The following is a 24,420-nucleotide window of genomic DNA, read 5'->3' on the forward strand; positions in this document are numbered from 1 at the left end:
TCAGCTGTTATTCCACTCCATGATTCTTTAACAACATTCCACAATTCATTCACATTTCTTGGTTTTGCTTCAGAAACAGCATTTTTGATATCACCCCACAAGTTCTCAATTGGATTAAGGTCTGGAGATTGGGCTGGCCACTCCATAACATTAATTTTGTTGGTTTGGAACCAAGACTTTGCCCGTTTACTAGTGTGTTTTGGGTCATTGTCTTGTTGAAACAACCATTTCAAGGGCATGTCCTCTTCAGCATAGGGCAACATGACCTCTTCAAGTATTTTAACATATGCAAACTGATCCATGATCCCTGGTATGCGATAAATAGGCCCAACACCATAGTAGGAGAAACATGCCCATATCATGATGCTTGCACCTCCATGCTTCACTGTCTTCACTGTGTACTGTGGCTTGAATTCAGAGTTTGGGGGTCGTCTCACAAACTGCCTGTGGCCCTTGGACCCAAAAAGAACAATTTTACTCTCATCAGTCCACAAAATGTTCCTCCATTTCTCTTTAGGCCAGTTGATGTGTTCTTTGGCAAATTGTAACCTCTTCTGCACATGCCTTTTTTTTAACAGAGGGACTTTGCGGGGGATTCTTGAAAATAGATTAGCTTCACACAGACGTCTTCTAACTGTCACAGTACTTACAGGTAACTCCAGACTGTCTTTGATCATCCTGGAGGTGATCATTGGCTGAGCCTTTGCCATTCTGGTTATTCTTCTATCCATTTTGATGGTTGTCTTCCGTTTTCTTCCACGTCTCTCTGGTTTTGCTCTCCATTTTAAGGCATTGGAGATCATTTTAGCTGAACAGCCTATCATTTTTTGCACCTCTTTATAGGTTTTCCCCTCTCTAATCAACTTTTTAATCAAAGTACGCTGTTCTTCTGAACAATGTCTTGAACGACCCATTTTCCTCAGCTTTCAAATGCATGTTCAACAAGTGTTGGCTTCATCCTTAAATAGGGGCCACCTGATTCACACCTGTTTCTTCACAAAATTGATGACCTCAGTGATTGAATGCCACACTGCTATTTTTTTGAACACACCCCTTTCAACTAATTCAACTAATTGCCCAATTGCACAGCCTTAAGAGCGTGCATATCATGAATGCTGGGTCTCATTTGTTTTCTGAGAATCTACTGAACCTACTGGTAACTTGTTTGCCACGTAGCAATAAAAAAAATATGAAAAACCTTGATTATTCTGGTTAGTCACATTGTACTGCTATTATTTTGAACAATACTGTATATATATATATAGAGAGAGAGAGAGAGAGAGAGAGAGAGAATACAGTGGTGGCCTGAACACCTGAAAGATCTGAAAGTATTGACCTTTTTTGCCTCCAACCTTTTCAGATAGTTGCTTTGAGCACAGCAAATAGAGATTTATGATTCCTAAGTGAATCATACCTTTTTATCCACTATTAACTTTAATATTTGGTATGTCGACCTTTTGCAGCAATTACAGCAGCACATCTTTGTCATAATTATTTGACATGATCACCTAATAGTGTCATAAATTCTGCTTACTGATGATTGATGAAATTTCGTGAAGTAATAAATAAACATGGATCTTGATACACAAATAACTCTATGTTAGATAAAGACAGAATTAAAACCCAACTTTCCATTTTGCATTTTATTTCCGCTTTTGGAATTTCCTTTTTGATTTATTTAATTCCACTCTTCACAAATGTTATTTTTCATATATTTAATCATTGCCACATGTATTTTTTTATTTATTTTTTATTTTCCATCCATACTTGTATCTATATCACAGACGATCCCTGTCTGTGTTTCATGTGTCTATATTCAAGGACTTTCAGTTTGTAGTTCTGTGTCACTATTGTTGTCTTGTTCCTCTCCTATTTCCCTGCTTCTCTGCTCCCTTGTTAGTTGTCATAGACACTCATTGAAACACACCCATCTTGATAGTTGCTCTGGTAAATGAACATGTGGACTGTAGTTCTTCTGCTCCTTGAAATTACTCTCAGCTGTGCTAGTGAGTAAATTGATTAAAGTTAACGGTGTTTAAGCAATTTGTAAGATTTGATGTTTAAAAATTATGTACTAAACCATGAATAGTAGCTGCAGAGTCCAATATTTATAATCAATAAGCCAAAAATAATAAGTTATGTTAAAAATATAATGTTTTGGAATTGACTAAAGGAAAATAATTAAGTTTTTATAACAGGTCAGTTCATTTGTAACCTGCGTGTGCGTGAGATCCAAACAAAACATCGTCCTCCAAGCTGCTTTATCAGATTTATTCATCACAGCTTGTTCTGGTCATTTTAACTCAGTTCTGCTGCACAATGCGCTTATGATAACATCGAATGCTTCCACATAATCACCTCCAGACACGGTCAAAAAATGTTGTACTTCCCTCTAATTACACACCTGCCCTCTCTTTTTCTTTACCTACCAATATACTCAATAAGGCCCACACTCCACCCAGTGGTAAAAAACTGAATTACAATAGACATAATGGCCCTTACACCCCGGCCCCTAATTGTACATGGAAGGTAGACATTACAATTCAATACAAGATTAATACAAAGAGCCATTAAAGCCCAAAGCAACATTGTAAACACTGCATTAATCAGTCCTCTCTAGGTCAAAAAGTAAACAGTTTTTGCAATCAGTCCATTAAATTTCCATGCTGTCATACAACAGACAAAGCTTTACCACAGGTCTCTCGAGTACACTGGTTTTAGTTTTTTGTACTCACACAGAACATACAAGTCTTTTGAATTTTTATCTGGAAAGACTTACATATCTCGTCCCATCTGCCAAGATCCACGTGGAGCTGTTGAATCCACAATAACAACGATGTCACCAGGAACAAGTTTCTCCTTTCCTTATTCCATTTCTGCTGATTTTGAAGCAAAGGCAAATATTAATTTGTCCAGAAGAAATCACATACTGGACCTGTTTCCATCTCCTCTTGCTGTATAATTCAGATTTGTCAAATAGTCCAGGAGGTACTGGTTTACCTTTCATCTGAAGAAGGTGGTTTAGAGTTAGTGGTTCCAGATCATTAGGATCATCTGACAGCTTGGTTATTGGGCAATCGTTCAGAATGGCTTCAATTTCTCACAGCACAGTTTGGAATCCTTCATCATCCAAAGTTTGCTGATGTAAGATTGAATTTATAATTCTTTTGACCATTCTGATCACACGCTCCCACACTCCGCCATAATGTGAACCTCCCGGAGGATTGAAACTCCACTGCATTTCCTTTAACTTCCTTTCAAAATACCATAGACATAATGGCTCTTACAACTACTGTGCCGATATAAAGTATGTACTATTACATGCAGGTATGCAATATATTAATACAAATGTTTATGCAATACATGAGAAACCTGCTCTACCTTTTGGCTCTTTACAAGCAATTGTATTATATAATATAGTATATAATTTATAATATATTGTGCAAATATATACTATTATATATTATTATATGCAAAAATATGTATGATATTTATTATTATTTCAGTAACATATGATAAATGTATACACTTTAGAAGCTGAAAGCACACTTATTGGACAGCATGAGCTGCTCGTCAAGCTCTTGTGCTGCCACTGAGAACCAATCAGCTTGCAGGTAGACTGGACTCTGGGTGGAGTCAGTGAGAGCAGATGCCCATCTGACCATAGAGGAGTGAGGCATGAAAGGGTTAATCTCACACTTGGGTTTCTTCAGAACTGATACTTAAAAAAAAAAAAGAGACACAAAACAAAACTATGGATAACATTGAAGAACATTAAAAATATTTAAAATAAATCCATATAATTCACATGCTCCTTTGATGCTCTTATTTCCCAAGCTTTCCTTACTCTAACGATAATAAATGTATTTCATGATCTGGGTTATTATTTATTACAAAACCACACATAAGATAATGTTTCTACTGTATCTCTGTCAATCTCTCTGATATTTAGTTCAAATGAGTGCTGTCTGTCACTGTCTTTAATCAGTCCTGTGAATCACTGTATGGCCATTCTTTATAAAGTAGCAACAATGTTTGTAAAGTACATTACTGTGCAATCACATAAAATAGATTTTTAATTTGTAGGATGTTTGACAAGCATTTCAGTGCATTCCATCAGTGTAAGTTGAAAACAAATATTCAGCTCTAAAAAGCATATCTCTCACATGATGCCAAGTTAATTTAATTACTAGTTTGTCTTTTACTTTCGCTATCAACCCAGTGAAGGAAAAAACTCATAGTGACTCGTGACGTCAGACTTAACAAGAAAAGCTATTGGCTAGAACTTCAGGCGTTTGTGCAGAAACATTTCTCCAGTTCAACATCGACATCCGAACTTTCTATATCATTTATTTTAAGTAAAGCCTCCAGAGGGATTTTCTGAAAGGAATTGTTTCAGGCAAAAGAAAGGATGCGGCATGTAGTGCTTTTGCTCCTCGGAGCTCATCTTGTCTCTGCTGGTGAGTGATTGTTTTAATGCTGCATTCCAGGAAGGTTTGTAAATCACGCCTTCAAACCACAACTCAAACTGAATGAGCGCAAGGAATTGTGGTAGTTAGATGTAAACAAACCAGCATGACGAACCGTGGTGCTTACTCCATGCTTATTTAAGGGGAACTTTATTTCATCACAGAATTTTGATATATATGTATATATATATGAGCATGATCGTTTGCATGGTGAAGTTCAGGTTGTTAATTTCAAACATTGTTGCTACTTTATAAAGAATGGCCATACAGTGATTCACAGGACTTGTTAAAATTACAAATGACCTGCTTCTTGCGTCAGACCAAGGCTGCATCTCATTTCTAGTCTTACTTGATCTAAGTGCTGCGTTCGACACCATAGATCATGACATACTCATAGATCGATTACAAAACTATACAGGTATTCAAGGGCAGGCTCTAAGATGGTTTAGATCCTACCTGTCCGATCGCTACCATTTTGTTTACTTAAATGGGGAGTCATCTCATTTATCATCAGTAAAATATGGAGTGCCACAAGGATCCGTCCTAGGTCCCCTTCTATTTTCAATATATATGTTGCCCCTTGGTAATATTATTAGAAAATACGGAATTAGCTTCCACTGTTATGCTGATGATACTCAGCTATATATCTCAACGAGACCAGATGAAACTTCCCAATTATCTAAGCTAACAGAGTGTGTTAAAAATGTAAAAGATTGGATGACACACAATTTTCTCCAATTAAATTCGGATAAGACAGAGATACTAATTATTGGAACAAAAAACACTACACAGAATCTTGTAGATTACAATCTGCAACTAGACGGATGTACTGTTACTTCCTCTACAGTCAGAAATCTGGGTGTTATATTAGACAGCAATTTGTCTTTTGAAAATCATATTTCCAATGTTACAAAAACTGCATTCTTCCATCTTAGAAACATTGCCAAGCTACGAAACATGTTATCTGTTTCTGATGCAGAAAAGCTGGTTCATGCATTCATGACCTCTAGACTGGACTATTGTAATGCACTTCTAGGTGGTTGTCCTGCTTCGTCAATAAACAAGCTTCAGGTAGTCCAAAATGCAGCAGCTAGAGTCCTTACGAGGTCAAGAAAATATGATCATATTACCCCAATTTTACAGTCTCTGCACTGGCTACCTATTAAGTTCCGTATCAGTTACAAATTATCATTACTTACCTCCAGCGTACCTAACTAGCCTTCTACCACGTTACAACCCATCACGCACCCAAAGGTCACAAAACGCTGGACTTTTGGTCGTTCCTAGGATAGCAAAGTCCACTAAAGGAGGTAGAGCTTTCTCACATTTGGCTCCCAAACTATGGAATAGCCTTCCTGATAATGTTCAGGGTTCAGACACACTCTCTCTGTTTAAATCTAGATTAAAAACACATCTCTTTCGTCAAGCATTCGAATAATGTATCTTTTTAATCGTGAGTGTAGTTGCATCTGATCAAAGGTGCATTTGTATTCATTAGCTTGGGTTAAACTAATTTTACTTTGTTGGATCAGCAGCTATGCTAATGATGTCTGTATTTTGTTTCTATGTTTCGCCACGGGATGTAGGATTTAAACAAGCTCCAGTCTGGATCCAGAAAACCTGAGAAGAGATGATGCTGACCCTCAGAGGACCCCAGATGATGCTAACCCTGAATCAACAAACAGAACTAACAATTATTGCTAAATGTGTGACTGAATCATATAATAACTTAATAATATTAATAGTTCATCGTCTAGCTGACTACGTCTTGTATTATTATTATTTTTTTTATTTTTTCTAAAATCCTGTCAAATGTGCACAAACTACTAGCTACTACTAAATATTGTAGAAACATAATTTTCTGTAAAGTTGCTTTGTAACGATTTATTTTGTAAAAAGCGCTATACAAATAAACTTGAATTGAATTGAATTGAATTAATTTCCATGTGGCGATATACTTTGACGATAATACTTATCGTGTCAGACAAATAACATTGTAATACCAGCCATGTGATCAGCTAGAGACAAAAAAGAAGGAAAAACTGACCACGCCCAAGCCACGCCCCAGCACTCGTTATTAAAAATATTTATCTTATAAAAATACATACTGTCCTGTAAATAATAAAAAACAGCATTTAATAATCATTACAACAATACAATCATATATTAAAATAAAGTACTGTAATATAGTATAGTAAAGTATATAGAATTATTGTTATTATTATTATTATTAAACTATCGATAAAAGTTTGGAAACATCTACTCATCAAGGCTGAATGTATTTGATCAAAATAAAGTAAAAAAAAATATTGTGAAATATTACAAATACAATAAATAGTTTTCAATTTTAATACAATATGAAATGTAATTGTAAGGGAAACAGGTCAATTAAGGGAAACAGGTCAATTTAGCTCAAAGGGAATCATTTAAGATTTTAAAGGGAATTTGAACAGAATCACTGTTTCACGGCTGGTCACGGAGACGCCCTGCGATTCAGTGAACTAGCCGTTTAACATCAAATCTGCGCTGGATACTAATATCCAAACTATAGTGAAACACTATCAATTAGCACAGTAACAAGATCGACAGTTTAAGACATTAACTTGTAAGCACAAAACACAAGATACTTCTCTTTTCAATATGAATAAGGCTTTATTAGATAAATCTAAGACATATAAACTAATCTAACACATAAACGCACGCACACACACATTCACACAAGTTGCAGGAAGGTCGAAAGTTAAGGAAAGATGAGTTTAAGAGAATGGAAATATGGAATCCCAAGTTTACAGCAATACGTTAAATTGCATAGACATGAACAACCATCAATCACGTAATTAGCCCTTGCATTGAGTTCCTCAATGTGACTAAAATTATATTAGATACACCAGCACAACAAATATCTGGGGATACGTTGCCTTAGTTTCCTGTGAAAGGGACTCCCGTTGAAAGGGGTATCCCGGTGTCGCTGATTGGCTGGAAGTTCAGTAGTGAAGTGACGTCTTGGAAAGCCCGTGGTTGTTGGGCGTTGGCTGAAAGTGCAGAGTCGTGTGCTCTGGTCGAAGTTGAACGGGCATCCGAGGTCAGGCGTCGGAGACTCGACGTTACAAAACTTAACTCAGAACACGAAACTCTCAAACGGAAAAGAAAAGAAATAAAGTTTGACGAGACTAGGTTGTGTTCCTTCCCATTGTAGCATAGTAGCAGCAGGCAGGCACGCTGGAACCGCGCTCAAAGAACAATGATGACTAACCGCATGGCTAGATGCTACAAGCTAAAGCTAGGTAGCAAAGCTACAAGCTAAAAGCTAAGAGCAGGCATGACTAATAGCACGAGGCTGGAACTAAAAGCCGACATGGCTAATAGCAGCAGCTAGCGACTAAAAGCAGACTAAAAGCAAGGCATGACTGATAGCACAAGCAATGCTAGAACTAAAAGCAAAATTTCATGGGGTCCAAAGTATTTAAAACTTCCTTGTGGGCCACCCCTCAAATGTTGCCTTGACCAATCAGATATGGTCTTGAGTCTGGGGTATCATAAATCATTTGTTTATCTTACCAAGCATGTGGTTCTTGCTTCACAGGGTCTAATTTTGGACATGATTCCTATAACATGATTATGATATATTTTACAAATAAATGATTGTCAGGACAATATCAAGCAAGAAAATTCGATTATGTCAATACTAGACATGACTATGTATCCTATAGTTATCAAAAGACATACACAATAAGTGATTATACATGATAGTCAAATGTGTGGGTTACACATAAATGAATATGGAGTTAAGCAATGGAATGATTCATTCATAAGTCTTTTTTGAGTTCATTCTGGTCCATATATAATGTATAAAAAGCAGTTTCTTTGCCATTCTCTGGCAAAGGGACTTTTCTGTGAAGACAAAGGTTTAAAGCCCTTCCCCTTTAGGAATTTCAGTCTGGTTTCACTGGCTGGGGGGGGGGGGGGGGAAGTCAATGCAAGTATTTAACTTGATCTCCTGGATTTACATGTGATGTCCAGCATTGCATTTCAATCACGAACAATAAATTTGACAATCTCTTCTTCGAATTAAAATTGTTAATAATTGTTCTATTGGTGTTAATGTTGAAAGCTGTTGTGTGAACAAGTTGGTTGGTTGGTTATCTTGCTTGGTTCTTGTGGCACTAGAACTGATTTATGACTTCCTGAGGAATTCAGCTCATGTTTCAATGCACACAGCTCTGATAGACTCTTTGATTTGTCTGATTCGACTCATTTCTGCTACATAATGTTATTGCTGTGTCATTATTCCAGTTTTCATTGTTACATAATCCTTTAGAAATTAATTTTGCTGCTTCATTTTTAGAAATGATGATGCACTTTATTTTTCATGATATTTAGATAAATATAAAGTTTAAAATCAACAGAATTTATTTTAATTTATCAAATATATTAATTAAATTCGTTAATGCATTTATTAAATAGAAAACATTTTAAATGTCTTCACTCACTTTTTTCATTTTCATGCATGATGAATAAAATGATTAATTTCTCTCTCTTTATAAAATCTTAAACAACTCAAAACAAAAATTTGTGGAAATTTTTTCCACAAAAATATTAAGCATCAAAACTGAGAAATGCTTCTTGAGCAGCAAATCAGCATATTAGAGGGATTTCTGAAGGATCATGTGACACTGAAACTTCTTTGTAAACAACAACAGTAAGTAAATAAACATAAGTAGCGAATGATGAATGTTGCGTTTCCAAATGCAAATGAAAGCGGCTCAACCAACAATGCACTTAAAGCAATCACCAGGGGTGCAGGGTTTCATATTTTTTTAAAGCACCCCTGGGTGCCGTCATTGGCTAGCGGACCCCCACCTGCTGTTAGCATTCCATTGACTCCCATTCATTTTGGCGTCACTTTGACAGCAAATAGCTTTACATCTGAGGCGTTTAAAGACTCCATTTGTCCATTAATTATTTCTAAAGAAACACGAAAATGTATAAAAGGCTCCATTACCTTGTATCTTACGTTATAGTCCCGTAGAAGCAGTTTTTGTAAAAAATAGGCTAACGATTGCGTCATAACCAGTGACTCTCTGTCGCACAGTAGAGAAATTACGTATGGACAGGAGCAGAAGCTCGCAGGCAATCTTTTACTGTCTATGGGGCAATCGGGGGCAGGTGGAGGCATGAAGTCAAGGAAGATAATTAATCAGAATACTTACCAAAATTTGCTCCTGTTCACGCTCGCCTTCTCTGGAAGATTCGGTGGGTGTTTCTTCAGATTTCTCTTGGCACAGCGGTTAGAAGACTTACAGGTTGCTCACGTGACAACTTCGTCATCAAGTTCAGTTTGAGTCTGTGCAGTACGCCCGACCCCCAGGAAGTGCGTGCTTCTAATTGACTTCACTTGTTTCCGCTGAATCCAATGTGGTCGCTGTGTCCATTTCTTTTACTGTCTATGGCAATCACACGTTGCTGTGCTTTAAGTGCTACTCAGGAGTCGCTGTACGTTTGTCAAGTGCTGAAATCTCGCCTTATAGAATGACATTTAATTGTAGTACACAAGCTGAGTTTCCCAAAAGCTTCGTAAGCCTAAGAAGTTCGAAAAAACGATCGTACGACTTTTGGGAAACAATATTACGGTCTGTTTCCCAAAAGCATCGTAACTTAAGTAGCACTTGAAAATCATCGTAGATCGACGGGTGCTCTGGAGCAGCGGTCCCCAACCCCCGGGCCGCGGACCAGTACCGTCCATCTACCTCCCCTTCTGCTTCGAGTTTCTTCTTTGTCGAGAAAAAGGACGGAGGTTTAAGACCATGCATTGATTATCGGGCTCTCAACAATATAACAGTGAAATTCAGGTACCCACTTACCCTCGTCCCAGCTGCCTTGGAACATCTCCGTGGTGCCACTTGTATTTACTAAAATGTGCACACACTTACTATTGCATTCCCTTGATTTGCTAAATCGTGAGCACAATTTAGCAAATCGAGGGAGCGAATAAGTAAATCGTGTGTACAATTTAGCAAATCGAGGGAACGAATAGTAATCATGTGCACGTTTTAGTAAATTGAGGGAATGAATTCGTAAATCGTGCACACAATTTAGCCTTATATTGTTTCCTGCATGTCATGTGCGGGCCTGTAGAAAACATTGTAATTGTGTTTTTAAAATACAACGAGCACCAGAAAACCATTTAAAGAAGTGCGTGCAGCCGTCTCCGTGACGGGATAGGACAGTCAACAAAGTAAAATGATCTTAAACGTATGGCACGCTCTATTCATTTTATCAAATAATCATAAACAATCACATCTATTCATTTTATAATACTGTTAGCATATTATTCAGACTAAAACCAGTTTAATTAGGGTGAGAAAGCAGTTTATTATTTATTTATTAATTTTTGAGTGGCTTTTGCACGTCCTTGTCTTGCCGTTGACTGCGTGCTGCTGCAATAGACACATTTTGAAGCATTAAGGTTAACGATTAATCGATTAATTGATCGTTAATTTAAATGACGTTCCATCATGGAAATTATCGAAGATTTACGTCTCTAATAAGCACCATTTAATCTGTCATCCTAAAATACCAGAAACTTACATTTAATTCCTTTCACATGACTGAATCCTTTGCAGTAATAAATAATAATACAAATAAAACATTCCTGTTAAATATATTAATCAAATACAAATCGTTGTATTGTATTATTTTACTTTCTTTGTTCAACTGTTGGACAGATTTCAAATAATATATTCAATAATAGATTTGTTTTTCTTACATTTGTCTTTGAAATCTATGTCTAACAAATCCATAGTTTACTGATTAGAAGTATTTTTATCTTCTTCTTGTGTTATATTGTGAATGTAACTGGAATCAGAATGACTTCTGTGTTTTAGCAAACTTGATCAATTAAACTGATTCTGAGTGAATATTGTTTTAATAAAACATACAGCACATCTTGCTATATTTTTAGTACAATAACTAAATTTAAATTATAAATTTAGGCAATTTAGGAAGATCTGGAATATGAACATAATTAAAGGGGGGGTGAAATGCTCGTTTTCACCCAATATCCTGTTAATCTTGAGTACCTATAGAGTAGTACTGCATCCTTCATAACTCCAAAAAGTCTTTATTTTTATTATATTTATAAGAGAAAGATAGTCTGTACCGATTTTTCCCGGAAAAACACGAGCGCCTAGAGGCGTGACGTGTGGGCGGAGCTAAAGAATCACGAGCACCAGTAGGCTTTTGAGTTGAGAGCGTCTGGAAGCTGTGACACAGATCCAGAGGCTGAAATTTAACAAGAGCAGCATCAGCAAAGGCGTCTCTATGTGGTATGTACTGAAACTGTATATATTTGCTTAGCGGTTTTGGAAAATGACTAAGTTCCACTTTATGTCGTCTTTTTTTTTTTTTTTTTTTTAAGCTGTACATGTGGAAAGTGCAGTTTGATGACAACATCGCATGTTGTTTACTTGATGTGCTTACGCGCCGATTGCTAAGTTAACAAGACAGAGATATTTGAAGCAGTTTTACTCACCGCATGTGGTTCCAACACACGATCGTGACCCTTTTTCGTTGGGATTGCATTATCCTTAAGAAATAAATTATGTGCAAATCCGGCGTCAAACTGGGCCTTGTTTGTAAAACAAGCATCTTCGAAATGCAGGGAACAAACACAAACACTTGCACAACTCCGTTGATGCTCTGTAAAAATAAACTCCATCCACTGGTCCCTTAATGCTGTTTCTCTTTTGGTAATCTGTGCAGGGTTGTCTTGCCCTGGCAACCAAAAACACACTTCTTTTGTGACATTTGGCGACGCTCTCGCTCTGATCAGTGAAGTCTGTTGTGCTCTCAGTGCTCTGCTATACGGGAGCACGCGCTCTTCCGGGAGAAGTGTCCTCAGGACCCATATAATGAAATTCCGCTCCATCTAACGTCACACAGAGCCATACTCGAAAAAAACTTTCCAAAACTTGTGACAAACCGGAAGAGGTTTTTTTGGAACAGAAATACTCCTTCAAACGTACAAATTAATTTTTGAAACTTTGTCCATGTTTAGCATGGGAATCCAACTCTTTAACAGTGTAAAAAACTCAGTATGCATGAAATAGCATTTCACCCCCCCCTTTAATAAACAATTCAAGCTATACAGTACTTTTGTAAATCAGGGTTTCAAGTGATGTTTTCACTTGTTAGTTCATCAATTATTTTAATATATCTTATCATGAACTTCAGTGTTGATGTAGCTCTTAAAGTGTGAAGTGTGAACAGGCTTTATGTGAAGATGAATGAACGTCTCTGTGCTTGTCTCTCTTCAGGAACACACTCTCTGAGATACTTCTTTTCTGCTGTGTCTGGAATCAGTGACTTCCCAGAGTTCACTATTGTTGGTCAGGTAGATGATCAACAGTTTATGTATTTTGACAGTAAGATAATGAAAGTTGTGCCGAAGACAGAGTGGATGAGACAGAGTGAAGGAGCAGATTATTGGGACAGAGAGACTCAGACTAGTATTGGTGCACATCAGGTCTACAAAGTCAACATCCAGACTCTAAAGGCCCGCTTCAACCAGACGACAGGTAAATTACATTTATCCTTTACATTACATTTATTCATTTAGCAGACACTTTATTCCAATGCTGATGAAGATGAAGACAGTGGAAGCAATCAAAAACAACAAAAAGAGCAATGATATATAAGTGCTATAACAAGTCTCAGTTAGGTTAACACAGTACACGTAGCATGGGATTTTAACTAATATAATAAATAAAAAGAAAACAGATAGAATAATAAAAAAAAAGAATAGAGCAAGCTAGTTAGAGGTCTTTACACATACACACACATATATATAATTGCATAATAAATGAAAAGAAAAATAGAATACAAAAAGATTAGAAAGGTAGTTAGATTTTTTAAAGAATAGAATTAGAATAGTGAGTGATAAAGTTAGAGTGTCAAATAAAGATGGAAGAGATGTGTTTTAAGCCGATTCTTGATGATGGCTAAGGACTCAGCTGCTCGGATTGAGTTGGGGAGTTCATTCCACCAGAAGGGAACATGTAATTTAACAGTCCGTAAAAGTGACTTTGTGCTTCTTTGGGATGCCACAATCAAGCGACGTTCACTTGCAGAACGCAAGCTTCTAGAGGGCACATAAGTCTGAATTGAACTAATGAATTTAGGTAAATGGGTGCAGAGCCAGTGGTAGTTTTGTAGGCAAACAAAATATTATATATATATATATATATATATATATATATATATATATATATATATATATATATATAATATAATATAATATAATATATTATATAGTAGGTAAATATAATGATATAATGTTAGGAGTACAGCGACAATTGACATACCATTTACAATATCTTTTATTTTTAATATTTCACATTGGGACACTTTTAAAATGAAGTCATATTTATGACTCAAATGTTTCAGTTTTGGTGGTAAAACAGCAGAACACACAGATATTGTCACACACATCCTAGACACACTAAAACATAAACAGGATTATTTACTGAGGGGGACATTCTTCCTAATGTGTGTTTTAACAACTATTCAGTAACTTAATGATTTGAGACACACAAACCTGAAACACACACAACACAGAAACAGTTCATGCTTCAGTTTGATTGGACGAGATGAGAATCACATGACCTCGGCTGCAGCGAATCAGTGGACAGCTGCTCTGATGATTCATTCAGTGAGTGATTCACTCAAACTGATTCATAAGAGTCGTTGATTCGTGAGTTACATCACAATGATTGTGCTTTGATTGATCATTCATCAGACGACATCACAATAGAAATCATGTTTTCTGTTTATTGTCTTTGTGTTATTTCACAGCAAGTCTTTCTCTCATCATATTAAATTGAGATGATAAACTCACATCTCAGTTAAAACATAATTTCTTTAGCGGTGTTGCTTTAGATTCAGTGGTTAGGAAACACTTTCAGAGTATTATTTCAGTTCAGTGTCTGTCAGCATTAGAGAAAGATGAATCAACTGAACCAAACATCATAAAACATTTAAATGTGTTATTTCTTTCTTTGTAAGAAATGAACTGACTTAGAAACAGAGGAGAAACAGTTCAATGTGTGAACAGAGATGCTTTAGATTAGATGAAAATATTAGAAAATAACTATTTTCTATGGGAGAAAATGTATTATAATTATTGCATAAATATTCATTAGTACCATGAAATTCTCTGTAACACTGATTTTACTGAGAAAAAAAAAAGTGTGAGTAGAGATGATTAAGATGAGATGAATATATTACTACAAACATTTATTATTTTTGATGGGAAAAATGATCATAATTATAGCTTAGATATTAATTGGTACCATGAAATTATCTCAAAATACAAAAGAAAAAATATTTTTGAACAAAAATATATTACATTCATTTTACAGTAAATAAAAAAAGTAAAATTTCAGGTGTTCAAACTTCAAGCTTTTAATAACCATTTTCTCAAGCAACAAAGTTTGTCTTGAAAATCTTTACCATCTAATTCTTCTTTTCTAAGTAATGACCTGGTTTCTTCTTCAGAAACAGAGGAGAAGTGAAATGTGTGAACAGAGATGCTTTAGATGAGATGAAATAATATAAATGTTTTTCATTATTTTCGATGGGAAAAATTCATCATAATTATAGCTTATATATTAGTTATTACTATAAAATTTTATCTAAATACAAAATAAAAAATACAAAATATTATTGAACAGAAATATATTCAATTGATTTTACTGAAAAAAAAAACAAAGTTACATTTCAGGTGTTCCAACTTTGAGCTTTTAAAACCATTTTACTGTAAAAGTGTTTTCTTTAGTGGTGAACAGTGATTGTTTGTGATCAAATGCACACTCAGTGATGTCAATGGTCTGATATTGACTGTCTGTGTGTCGTCTTGTTCTCCTTCTGTTTGGTTTACTGATTTATTTCTATTGTGGTTCAGTGGTTTAGTCAAAAAAAAGAAGAAAAGGTTTTCACAATTAAGTCATCATCTGCTCAGACACATTAAGGGAGTGAGTGATTAAGTGATTAAGTTTATTCTGACTGTATTCACTGTCTCTGTTCTTCAGGTGTGCACACAGTCCAGGTGATGTACGGCTGTGAGTTTGATGATCAGACTGGAGAAACAAATGGGTTTCGTCAAGATGGTTATGATGGAGAGGACTTTCTGTTTCTGGATCTGAAGGAGATGAGATGGATTACTCCAGTGATGCAAGGAATCCCCACCATACAGAAGTGGAACAATTACGGATATGAGATTGAGGCTAAAAAACATTACTTCAGCACTGTGTGCATTGAGTGGTTGAAGAAGTATCTGGAGTATGGAAAGAGCAGCCTGAAGAAAACAGGTACATCAGAACTGATCCAGCAATGAAAATATGAAAATATAGCAATGAATGTTTACACTATGGGCCTCATAATACACCCAGCTTAATGCGGTGCAAGTGTTTTTGCTAGTTTCAGCCCGACCCAGTTCTCATTTTTCCGTAATGCGCCTCATTATTTAAATAATAAAAGCATTTGCGTCCATTTGTGCTCTCGGGGTCGTGCTGGTCTGATAAGGAGCTGTGTTCAGACGCATTGTTGGCGTGTTGCTATTTTGAAAAACTGAAAATAGATAAAATAAAAATAGTGAAAATAGTAAAAACTGAAAATAGTGTTTTTTCTTTGTTATTTAAAGAGCATGTTAGTTTAGGCGGGTCCACATCATGCATACATGCTGCTTATTAAACACGCAGTGATGGCGAATATAAAAAATGAAAGGATTACAATTTAAAATAATATTATTTTGTAGGCTACATACGTTTTGTACATAGGTTTTGGGGGCCTGGAGAAGTTTTGACATGCCCTGACTTTTGTGCATTTTTCAGTTGCTTATAAACATATACATGGCTAAAATCTGAGAGTGTTTTGGAGAAAACAACGTTTATGCGTGGTTAGTAAAAAAACGTACATTTTGAAGTCACTGAAATAAGGCCATAAAACACATATAGTACATTTCTTCACAAGACTGTCAAACATGGAGCTTGTAGCCTAAATGTTTTTCTTCACAATGATGCATATGCGAGTAGGCGTTAACTATCATGAATATCATAGTGATTTACACCTGAGAAGACAAAGGCCTGCATAATGAGCTGCATAATGAGCCTTTCAGTCAGCTGTGTGTCACTGAGAGGGAGGAGTTACAAGAAAGAATGTGACGACAAAATAAATCTATATAATTTTATGTTTGTAGTTTATTTAGAATATATTTAATTATCCCAAAACATAATTTAATAACCACTTGGGTGTGCAGTTAAACAGTTTATTATGACTTTCAAAGCTGAATTTTTAGTATCATTACTCCAGTCACACAATCCTTCAGAAATCATTCTAATATTCTGATTTTCGACTACAAAAAAAAACCTTTTTTGATAAATTGAAATACAGCATTGTTTGTAACATTTCTCATATTAATCCTTTTATTTTATGTGTGCTAAAAAGTTTTAATTTCTATATATCTGATCTGAATCTGATCTTCCTGATGTTAAAGAGCACAGATCCACATCAGCAGAGACTCATAGCAATGAAGTCTGTAGTATTTACTGTCGGGGTCCTGGCTGAACTAGAGGACATTACTGTGTTGTCAAGTCTATCAAAATGGGTTTGTTTGCTAAATTAGACCAGCTAGGATGACAAGGAGCTCTGTCTGAGATTTTTTAGTTATTATTAGTTTTGACAGGACCACTTATGCAAGTTACTTGAGTTTATTGAACACAATTTATCTTTTGGCAGTATGGTTCCTTATGAGGGTTCTTGCTCCCAGAATAATTTAACATACAAGAGCTTAAACATTAACCATCAGCTTGGAAATACATGACAATTAAGATTCTTAATAATGTCTTTAAAAGCGTGAAATGTAAAATGTGGCAGTGGGACGTTTATCATGTAGCCTGGTTTTGAGGATGAGTGTCTCTCAGCAGTGAGGTCCATGCCAAGCGGGACTTGAAAGCCTTAAGCCCCTTTCACACTGCCATTCTGGCAAATACATGGGTGAAGTGTTCCTGTAATTGTTCCCTGGTCGCTAGATTTTGCACTTTCACACTGCCAGTGATTACCAGGATATGTGCGTGCTTTCACACACAACCCTTGAAGATCCCGTAACAACACGTGACATCAGCGCGTGACGTGTAATGTACGAGTTGACAACGCTTGGCATGTTATACTTTCACTGAAGCAAGCAAACAATCTCTGCGTCAGCGCGGAAAGTGAGGAACAAACTGATCTCTGCTTCATTACAGTCTTCAAATATTTTTTTTGACGCGAACGTTGATCTTCCTTCAAAACAGCCGGTAAAAGAGTCGCACGATAACGTGCATCATCACTTAGATACGGCATTAGATCTGGCTTTTGTTCACACAGCGCTCGTCCCGGGTCAAACCCGGCAATGATTTCCAAGGTCCCCGACCCGGGTTCAATACGGTAATCAATCCTGGGACATGGTTGCTTTCACACAGAAGGCGTCCCGGCAATGTTCTGGCAATATGCAGGGTCAGACGTGCAGTGTGAAAGGGGCTTTAGTAATCTGAAACAAAGAGACGCCAACCAGAAGGTGCGCAATAATGTGCTCATGCTGATAATGGGGAGGAAGGGTTGCGAGCCGTTTGAGCTTACCGAGCAGTGGTGCCATGTATATATGTCCCGAGTCTAAAAGGAGAGAGGTGGTGATTGGAGCTATTTGACAGCTGACCGCATCAGATGTTCACAGCCTTGCCTCCGTGGCCTGACTGAACTAACTCTGCGCTCGATTAGTATCGAAAGTCTAGAAAAAAAGGTTAGATAGAAAGGACATCAGCTCCTCCTGCAGAGTGACTTAGTAGAAAGCAGATGTTTCCAGCATCTGTTCCAGCACACTTCACCCTCTATCTGACATTATACAGTGAACTAACTGAAGACCAGCCTACACAGAGAGTGTGCTGCAGGTTTATAAAGGTCTTGATTAGGACTACGTGAATTTAAGATCACTTGATTTCAAACTCTCTCTCTCTCTCTCTCTCCAGTCTCTCCTCAGGTGTCTCTGCTGCAGAAGTCTTCCAGGTCTCCAGTCACGTGTCATGCTACAGGATTTTACCCCAAAGACGTAATAATCTCCTGGATGAAGAATGGACAAGATCATGATGAGGATGTGAAGGTTGGTGAACTTCTTCCTAATGAGGACGGGACCTTTCAGAAGACGAGCACAATCAGAGTTACTCCTGAAGAGTGGAAGAAGAACAAGTTCATCTGTGTGGTGGAGCATCAGGGTGAAACCAAGAGAGTGAATGAGATCAAGACTCATTTGACTCACCCAAAATAAACCCTAAAGAACAGTGATTTATTAACAAGGAAGTTTACGGAAAATTTAAATAAAATGGAAACAATCACAGAACAGACAATAGAGTACAAACACAGTATGTTTAGGCCTGTATTGTTTTTATATGGTTGCACATTGAAAACATGCTGTCACTATCAAAGTACTGTATATATCACAATCATAGACACATTTTTACCATGATTGTGGCTGAACAAAACCAATCCAATCCAGCTTTGTTGATACCATGATGCCAATCGTCCACTTTCTCTGTCAACTCAAGCTTTATCCTGAGTTTATGGAGCATGTGCTCATGAAACTGTGACATCAGTAATGAACAGCCAATCACACGCCTTGAAACTGTGATTCACTTCCCGTGAGAAACTGAGTGCAATTCACTGCCAGAGATTAAAAGATTGAAAAATATGAAGAATTTAAATACATTTAAACACAAAGGAATATACATACATTTTAAACAGAAAAGTACCAAGATGATCAACCAAGTAAATTAATCAAAATTGAAATTAACATTAACTCTAATGAACATTAGGTTTTGCTGTCGGAGGTGAAAGCTAGAAAAAATTTGCTATTTACAAGTGTATCCACTGGTGTAATGGACACAGGTACAAAAAAAAGAGGCATGCGGTAACACAAGCCATTAATGTGGTTTCACCAGAAATTCAGACGGTTGCCAAAGTTAAAATAAAGTGGTTTGACATGAAATTCGTGGCCAAAGAAGAATTTCAGTTCAACAGAGGAATGTATGTATATTCTTTTGTGTTTAAAATGTATTTAAATTCTTCATATTTTTCAATCTTTTAATCTCTGGTACTCTCTGGCCAGAAATGAATCACAGTTTCAAGGCATGTGATTGGCTGTTCCTTACTGATGTCACAGTTTCATGTGCACATGCTTCATAAACTCAGCATAAAGCCTGGGTTGACAGAGAAAGTGGACGATCAGCATCATGGTCCGTCTGCTTTCGATGAAAGAATGGCTGCAATTATAGGACAGTGAAGCTTGAGCAGCATTATAGAAAGAAGTGAGGGTGAGAGTGACCTAATACAGGAGCAATCACAACATGATAATTTGCTTAAATCAAAATCTTTATTTTAAGGAATGTATTCAAGTAATCATCATAACTCAAAACTTCTGGCTTTTACAGAACAAGCACAGACAGCGGATGGAAATGAAGAAGCTGAAGTCTCTACTCAAGATGCCCTCACTCTCGCCGTTAAAGACGTGGCAGCTGGTCTACGGGAAATAAATCAGTCACTGAATAAACTGATAGCATTGCTTGGCAGTAACAGAAGTGCATAAATGTGAAATAAATATTCCTTAAAACTTTTTTGCAATCATTAAAAACACTTTTGCAAATGCCATTTGCTCAATTATACAATGTGCATTACAGCAAACTAAAAAATATATAAAATGAGATTATATGCCATTATAAACAGTGTATCAACTGAGGGCGTGCTTGAAGCACTGTTTTTTCTGGCGTGTGCATCTCATCATTGTGCCACAACTTTTAGTATGTTACAGCTTGCATCACAGAATTATAATTATTATTTTTATTTTTGTCTTTATCTGAAACCTCAAATGCTGAATGTTGGTTAAGTGTTTACTATAAGTAAAAACCTTTGAGCATCATTAGAAATAGACAAATTTCACATGCATGTTCTTACTGCTTTTAGTAAGAGTTTACTACATGAGTATTGTTCACCACAGTCAATGACCATGTATTGTGCAAATCATTCAAAGTTCAAAAAGTTACATTTACTTGTTTATATAGAGTACATTTATAATATTTAAAGTGATTGATGAGCCGTTATTTTGTATCATTACACACGGCCTGTCACTCCTCATTTATTCCCAGTTCGTGCCTTTTTCTTTCCCCCTCAGGTTTTCTGTACCTCTTTTATTCCACTCATCTGCCTTTCTTCTAGTTCTGTATATTATTAGAGAAACTTTGATGTTTTGATAAAATGGATGTTAAAGCACTTGTGTTCTTAAATGGCTTTTTAAAACCTGTTTTCCTAACAAGAATTTGTATTCTCAAACCAGTGTTAAAGTTGTACAACATTGCTTGAATATATTTCAATAAAATTTTTACATTTTTGAGCAGACCAGTTACAAGTCTATTTATTATGATCTGATTTGAGTTTTCTTGAACTGATAATGTAGCATAGGAAGTTGTTTTAGCTCAAACAACAAATGACAATTAGTTTAATAAATTGTAAAACGTAACTTCTTGAGTTGAAACAGAGTATCTACGTTGAGTTATCTCACATTTTTAAAGCAGCAGGTGAACTTTCGTTTCTAAATTTAACCAGCGTAAAATGTTTTACAGTGTAGAATTGCCATGCAGCTACAATGTAATTCACAATTGCACTCTCCTTTCTAAATTGTTTCATTATGCAACTGGCATTATATAAGTTTACCTGACTCATAATGAATTGTTATATTTGACTCATTCTGATCATACTGACGCACCAGTGGATGAACCATGAGGAACACTATTAGGGGCTTCAGATTTCTGTCTGTCGCTGACTTAACACGGTTTAGCTCTCATGGTTATGTGAAACTGGATTCAGATTGAACACGGAGCTGGACTAAATTTTAAACTAAATCCAGATCAATTCAGAAGTGCAAGTAAAGTCCCTCTGTGATCTCATCCCAATGACCTAAAATTCTGATATTAATCATTTCCTGTCAGTATGGTTAATCAAACAGTCATATTAATCAAATGAAATGTACTGAAAATCAATCACTCAATGGTAGTAAAGTCTCTGATCTCACAGTTTTTGGCTCAATAACACTGCTCAAAGTTCAGTCTTAATATACAGCTTCTTGGTTTTATTTTAGATTTTACAAAAATTACTACACACTTGTATACACACAGGATAATGCACTCAGTCTTTGCCTTTAAGAAGACAGACAAACATGAAGTGACCATAAATCTAAAACAACATGGGTACTTTGCATGTGCAGTTGCTCTTGGTTTTCCCAAACCCTAAACTTTCTCACATTCTCAAAAGAATGCACCTATTGACATCTCAGCTCAGATACAAAAGATCATTGTGTCCAACTCCAAATTGTAGTCATAAAAATCTTCAGCCTGAGCAATGATTTGACCCATGCTTTCAGTATGCACACAGTGCACATCAGGACTGCTGTAGTCACAGTAACCAAGCAGATGAGCAGATGGAGAGAGGCTCATGTAATTGGCCCTCCCCCTTTTCTTTCCAAAACTCAGTCAGTGAGAGAATCATGCCAAATTTGTTAAGTGCAGAGAAAAGAAAGATGGAACTGTACATAACAGTTTATTTCTTGAACTTTTTGCCCCACATGAACAACTCATTTGAACATTTGCAACAGTTTTTTTAAACATGCAGTCCTTTTGCAGTTCTTTAAACTGTTGTTTTCACTTGTAAATCACCATTCACAGGCTTGCAGTGCTTCTGACCATCTTTTGGTAAAAAAAGCATCAGAAGCATGCAGATCATATTTATTTTACTTTAGCATGAAGCTGCAGTTTTTTTTTACAATACATGAATTACACTTACAACTAACAGTAAAATGCTGCAAAAAAAAAAAAAAAATTATTACACTTGAAACGCTTTATACTTACAGTCTTATGTACACTTCCACTGTAAAAAACTACAAACAACTAGGACCACAAAATTGCAGAAGGACAGACCAAACCAGTAGGCCCCGAACTTCCCAGTGGATGGAGGTAAGACTACAAGAGCTCCAATTCAACTAAAATAACTTTTAAAAGCAATTTATCTAGATAAATTTAACTAAAAAGGGAAACTTTTTATAAACAACTTTTATAACAAAAGATGGCCGTTGTCATTCACACCTTCTGATTGGCTTAACTGAGCCATCATTATCAATACCAAAGACCTGTAAACGGCATCACCAGCAATGAGGACTGGAGCTCACAGCTTAGAGATCAAGTTTGAAAAGAGCAGATAACAACACAAGCTCAAAACACAGAAGGAAAACCCAGAGGCACTGTTTAAAGATACTTTAATTATCTAAAAGATACTCAGTTTAAAGATACTTTAAACAGTATACTAGGGGCAAAACCATCAACACAAACCTGCTCTTCTACACACAGCCTCCTGCACACTGTTCCAGTATCACACCAAACATGCAATCTGTAAAGGCAGACAACTGTGCATTTATGAAGACTCAGAAAAAGACCCAGAGAACAGACACCTGACAATAAACTTCTATCAGAATGGAAGGGCAGAGGTCCAGGGAAACAATGCTGCCCTCACTAACTTTGAGCAGAACTTCCACTGCTTAAAAGATATGATGGAAAGAGAACTAATCATGACAAATAATGCTCAGTCATCTAACATGAAAAAAAAAATCTAATATCACACCCAATCAGAAGAGCATGTGGGTAGAGCTTTATCTGCAAGAGCACTGCACTTTATAAACATAAATGTATCTCTCTCTCACACACACACACAAAATAATAAATTCAGCTGTCATCAACATTGTTACACATTTTTGTACACATTTCAGTAATTATGCAGCAGTGCCATAACCACCATAGACACTGCGGGGAACAGGTCCATCATAGTTATTAGAAATGCTCTCCTCTCTCACTCAACCAAAATAAAATTTAAAAGAAATCTTCCCCCAGAAATTGATATCGATGCTACTCGGCTGGTTGCTGGGATGACACAAAGTTGTAAAAGTGAAATGTTTAGGCTGGTCTGCCTTAGCGGTCAATGTCAAAATGACTGAGACCAAATTAAAGACGTCAGGCTTTATTGCTCACAAATATGAACATGAATTCCAGCAAGACTCTTCAGTTTTTAACGGTGAAAGAGTGTAAGGTACCTAAAGGATTATTAGGAACACCTGTTCAATTTCTCATTAATGCAATTATCTAATCAACCAATCACATGGCAGTTGCTTCAATGCATTTACTGGTGTGGTCCTGGTCAAGACAATCTACTGAACTCCAAACTGAATGTCAGAATGGGAAGGAAAAGTGATTTAAGCAATTTTGAGCGTGGTTGTTGGTGCCAGACGGGCCGGTCTGAGTATTTCACAATCTGCTCAGTTACTGGGATTTTCACGCACAACCATTTCTAGGGTTTACAAAGAATGGTGTGAAAAGGGAAAAACATCCAGTATACGACAGTCCTGTGGTCGAAAATGGCTTGAGGTCAGAGGAGAATGGGCTGACTGATTCAAGCTGATAGAAGAGCAACTTCGACTGAAATAACCACTCGTTACAACCGAGGTATGCAGCAAAACATTTGTGAAGCCACAACACGCACAACCTTGAGGCGGATGACCTACAACAGCAGAAGACCCCACCGGGTACCACTCATCTCCACTACAAATAGGAAAAAGAGGCTACAATTTGCACGAGCTCACCAAAATTGGACAGTTGAAGACTGGAAAAATGTTGCCTGGTCTGATGAGTCTTGATTTCTGTTGAGACATTCAGATGGTAGAGTCAGAATTTGGCGTAAACCGAATGAGAACATGGATCCATCATGCCTTGTTACCACTGTGCAGGCTGCTGGTGGTGGTGTAATGGTGTGGGGGATGTTTTCTTGGCACACTTTA

General features: G+C 36.6%; 3 protein-coding genes across 5 annotated transcripts in view; all 3 read left to right on the forward strand.

Moving 5' to 3' along the window:
- The window catches only part of LOC127979732 (antigen peptide transporter 2-like), a 412,715-nt gene that overhangs the window by 20,888 nt on the left and 367,407 nt on the right, over positions 1–24,420 (forward strand). The gene's annotated exons all lie outside the window — the stretch shown is intronic.
- Positions 4,411–24,420, forward strand: part of LOC127979734 (patr class I histocompatibility antigen, alpha chain E) — a 268,175-nt gene continuing 248,165 nt past the window's right edge. The window contains exon 1 of the mRNA XM_052585353.1: positions 4,411–4,460. Coding sequence (XP_052441313.1) covers positions 4,412–4,460 — 49 coding nt within the window. The 5' untranslated portion in view covers position 4,411. The remainder of the gene's footprint in view (positions 4,461–24,420) is intronic.
- LOC127979735 (HLA class I histocompatibility antigen, A alpha chain) overlaps positions 9,075–24,420 on the forward strand; it is a 340,316-nt gene continuing 324,970 nt past the window's right edge. The window contains exons 1-4 of one of the 3 annotated variants that reach the window (XM_052585357.1): positions 9,604–9,722; positions 12,785–13,045; positions 15,557–15,835; positions 18,527–18,837. In XM_052585357.1, the coding sequence (XP_052441317.1) occupies positions 9,617–9,722; positions 12,785–13,045; positions 15,557–15,835; positions 18,527–18,822 (942 nt within the window). In that variant the 5' untranslated portion in view covers positions 9,604–9,616 and the 3' untranslated portion in view covers positions 18,823–18,837. Of the gene's footprint in view, positions 9,723–12,784; positions 13,046–15,556; positions 15,836–18,526; positions 18,838–24,420 lie in introns of those variants that run through there. The other 2 variants (XM_052585356.1, XM_052585354.1) reach the window with 2 other exon arrangements.

Source organism: Carassius gibelio, chromosome B19, assembly GCF_023724105.1.
Source record: "Carassius gibelio isolate Cgi1373 ecotype wild population from Czech Republic chromosome B19, carGib1.2-hapl.c, whole genome shotgun sequence".
Taxonomy (NCBI): Eukaryota; Metazoa; Chordata; class Actinopteri; order Cypriniformes; family Cyprinidae; genus Carassius; species Carassius gibelio.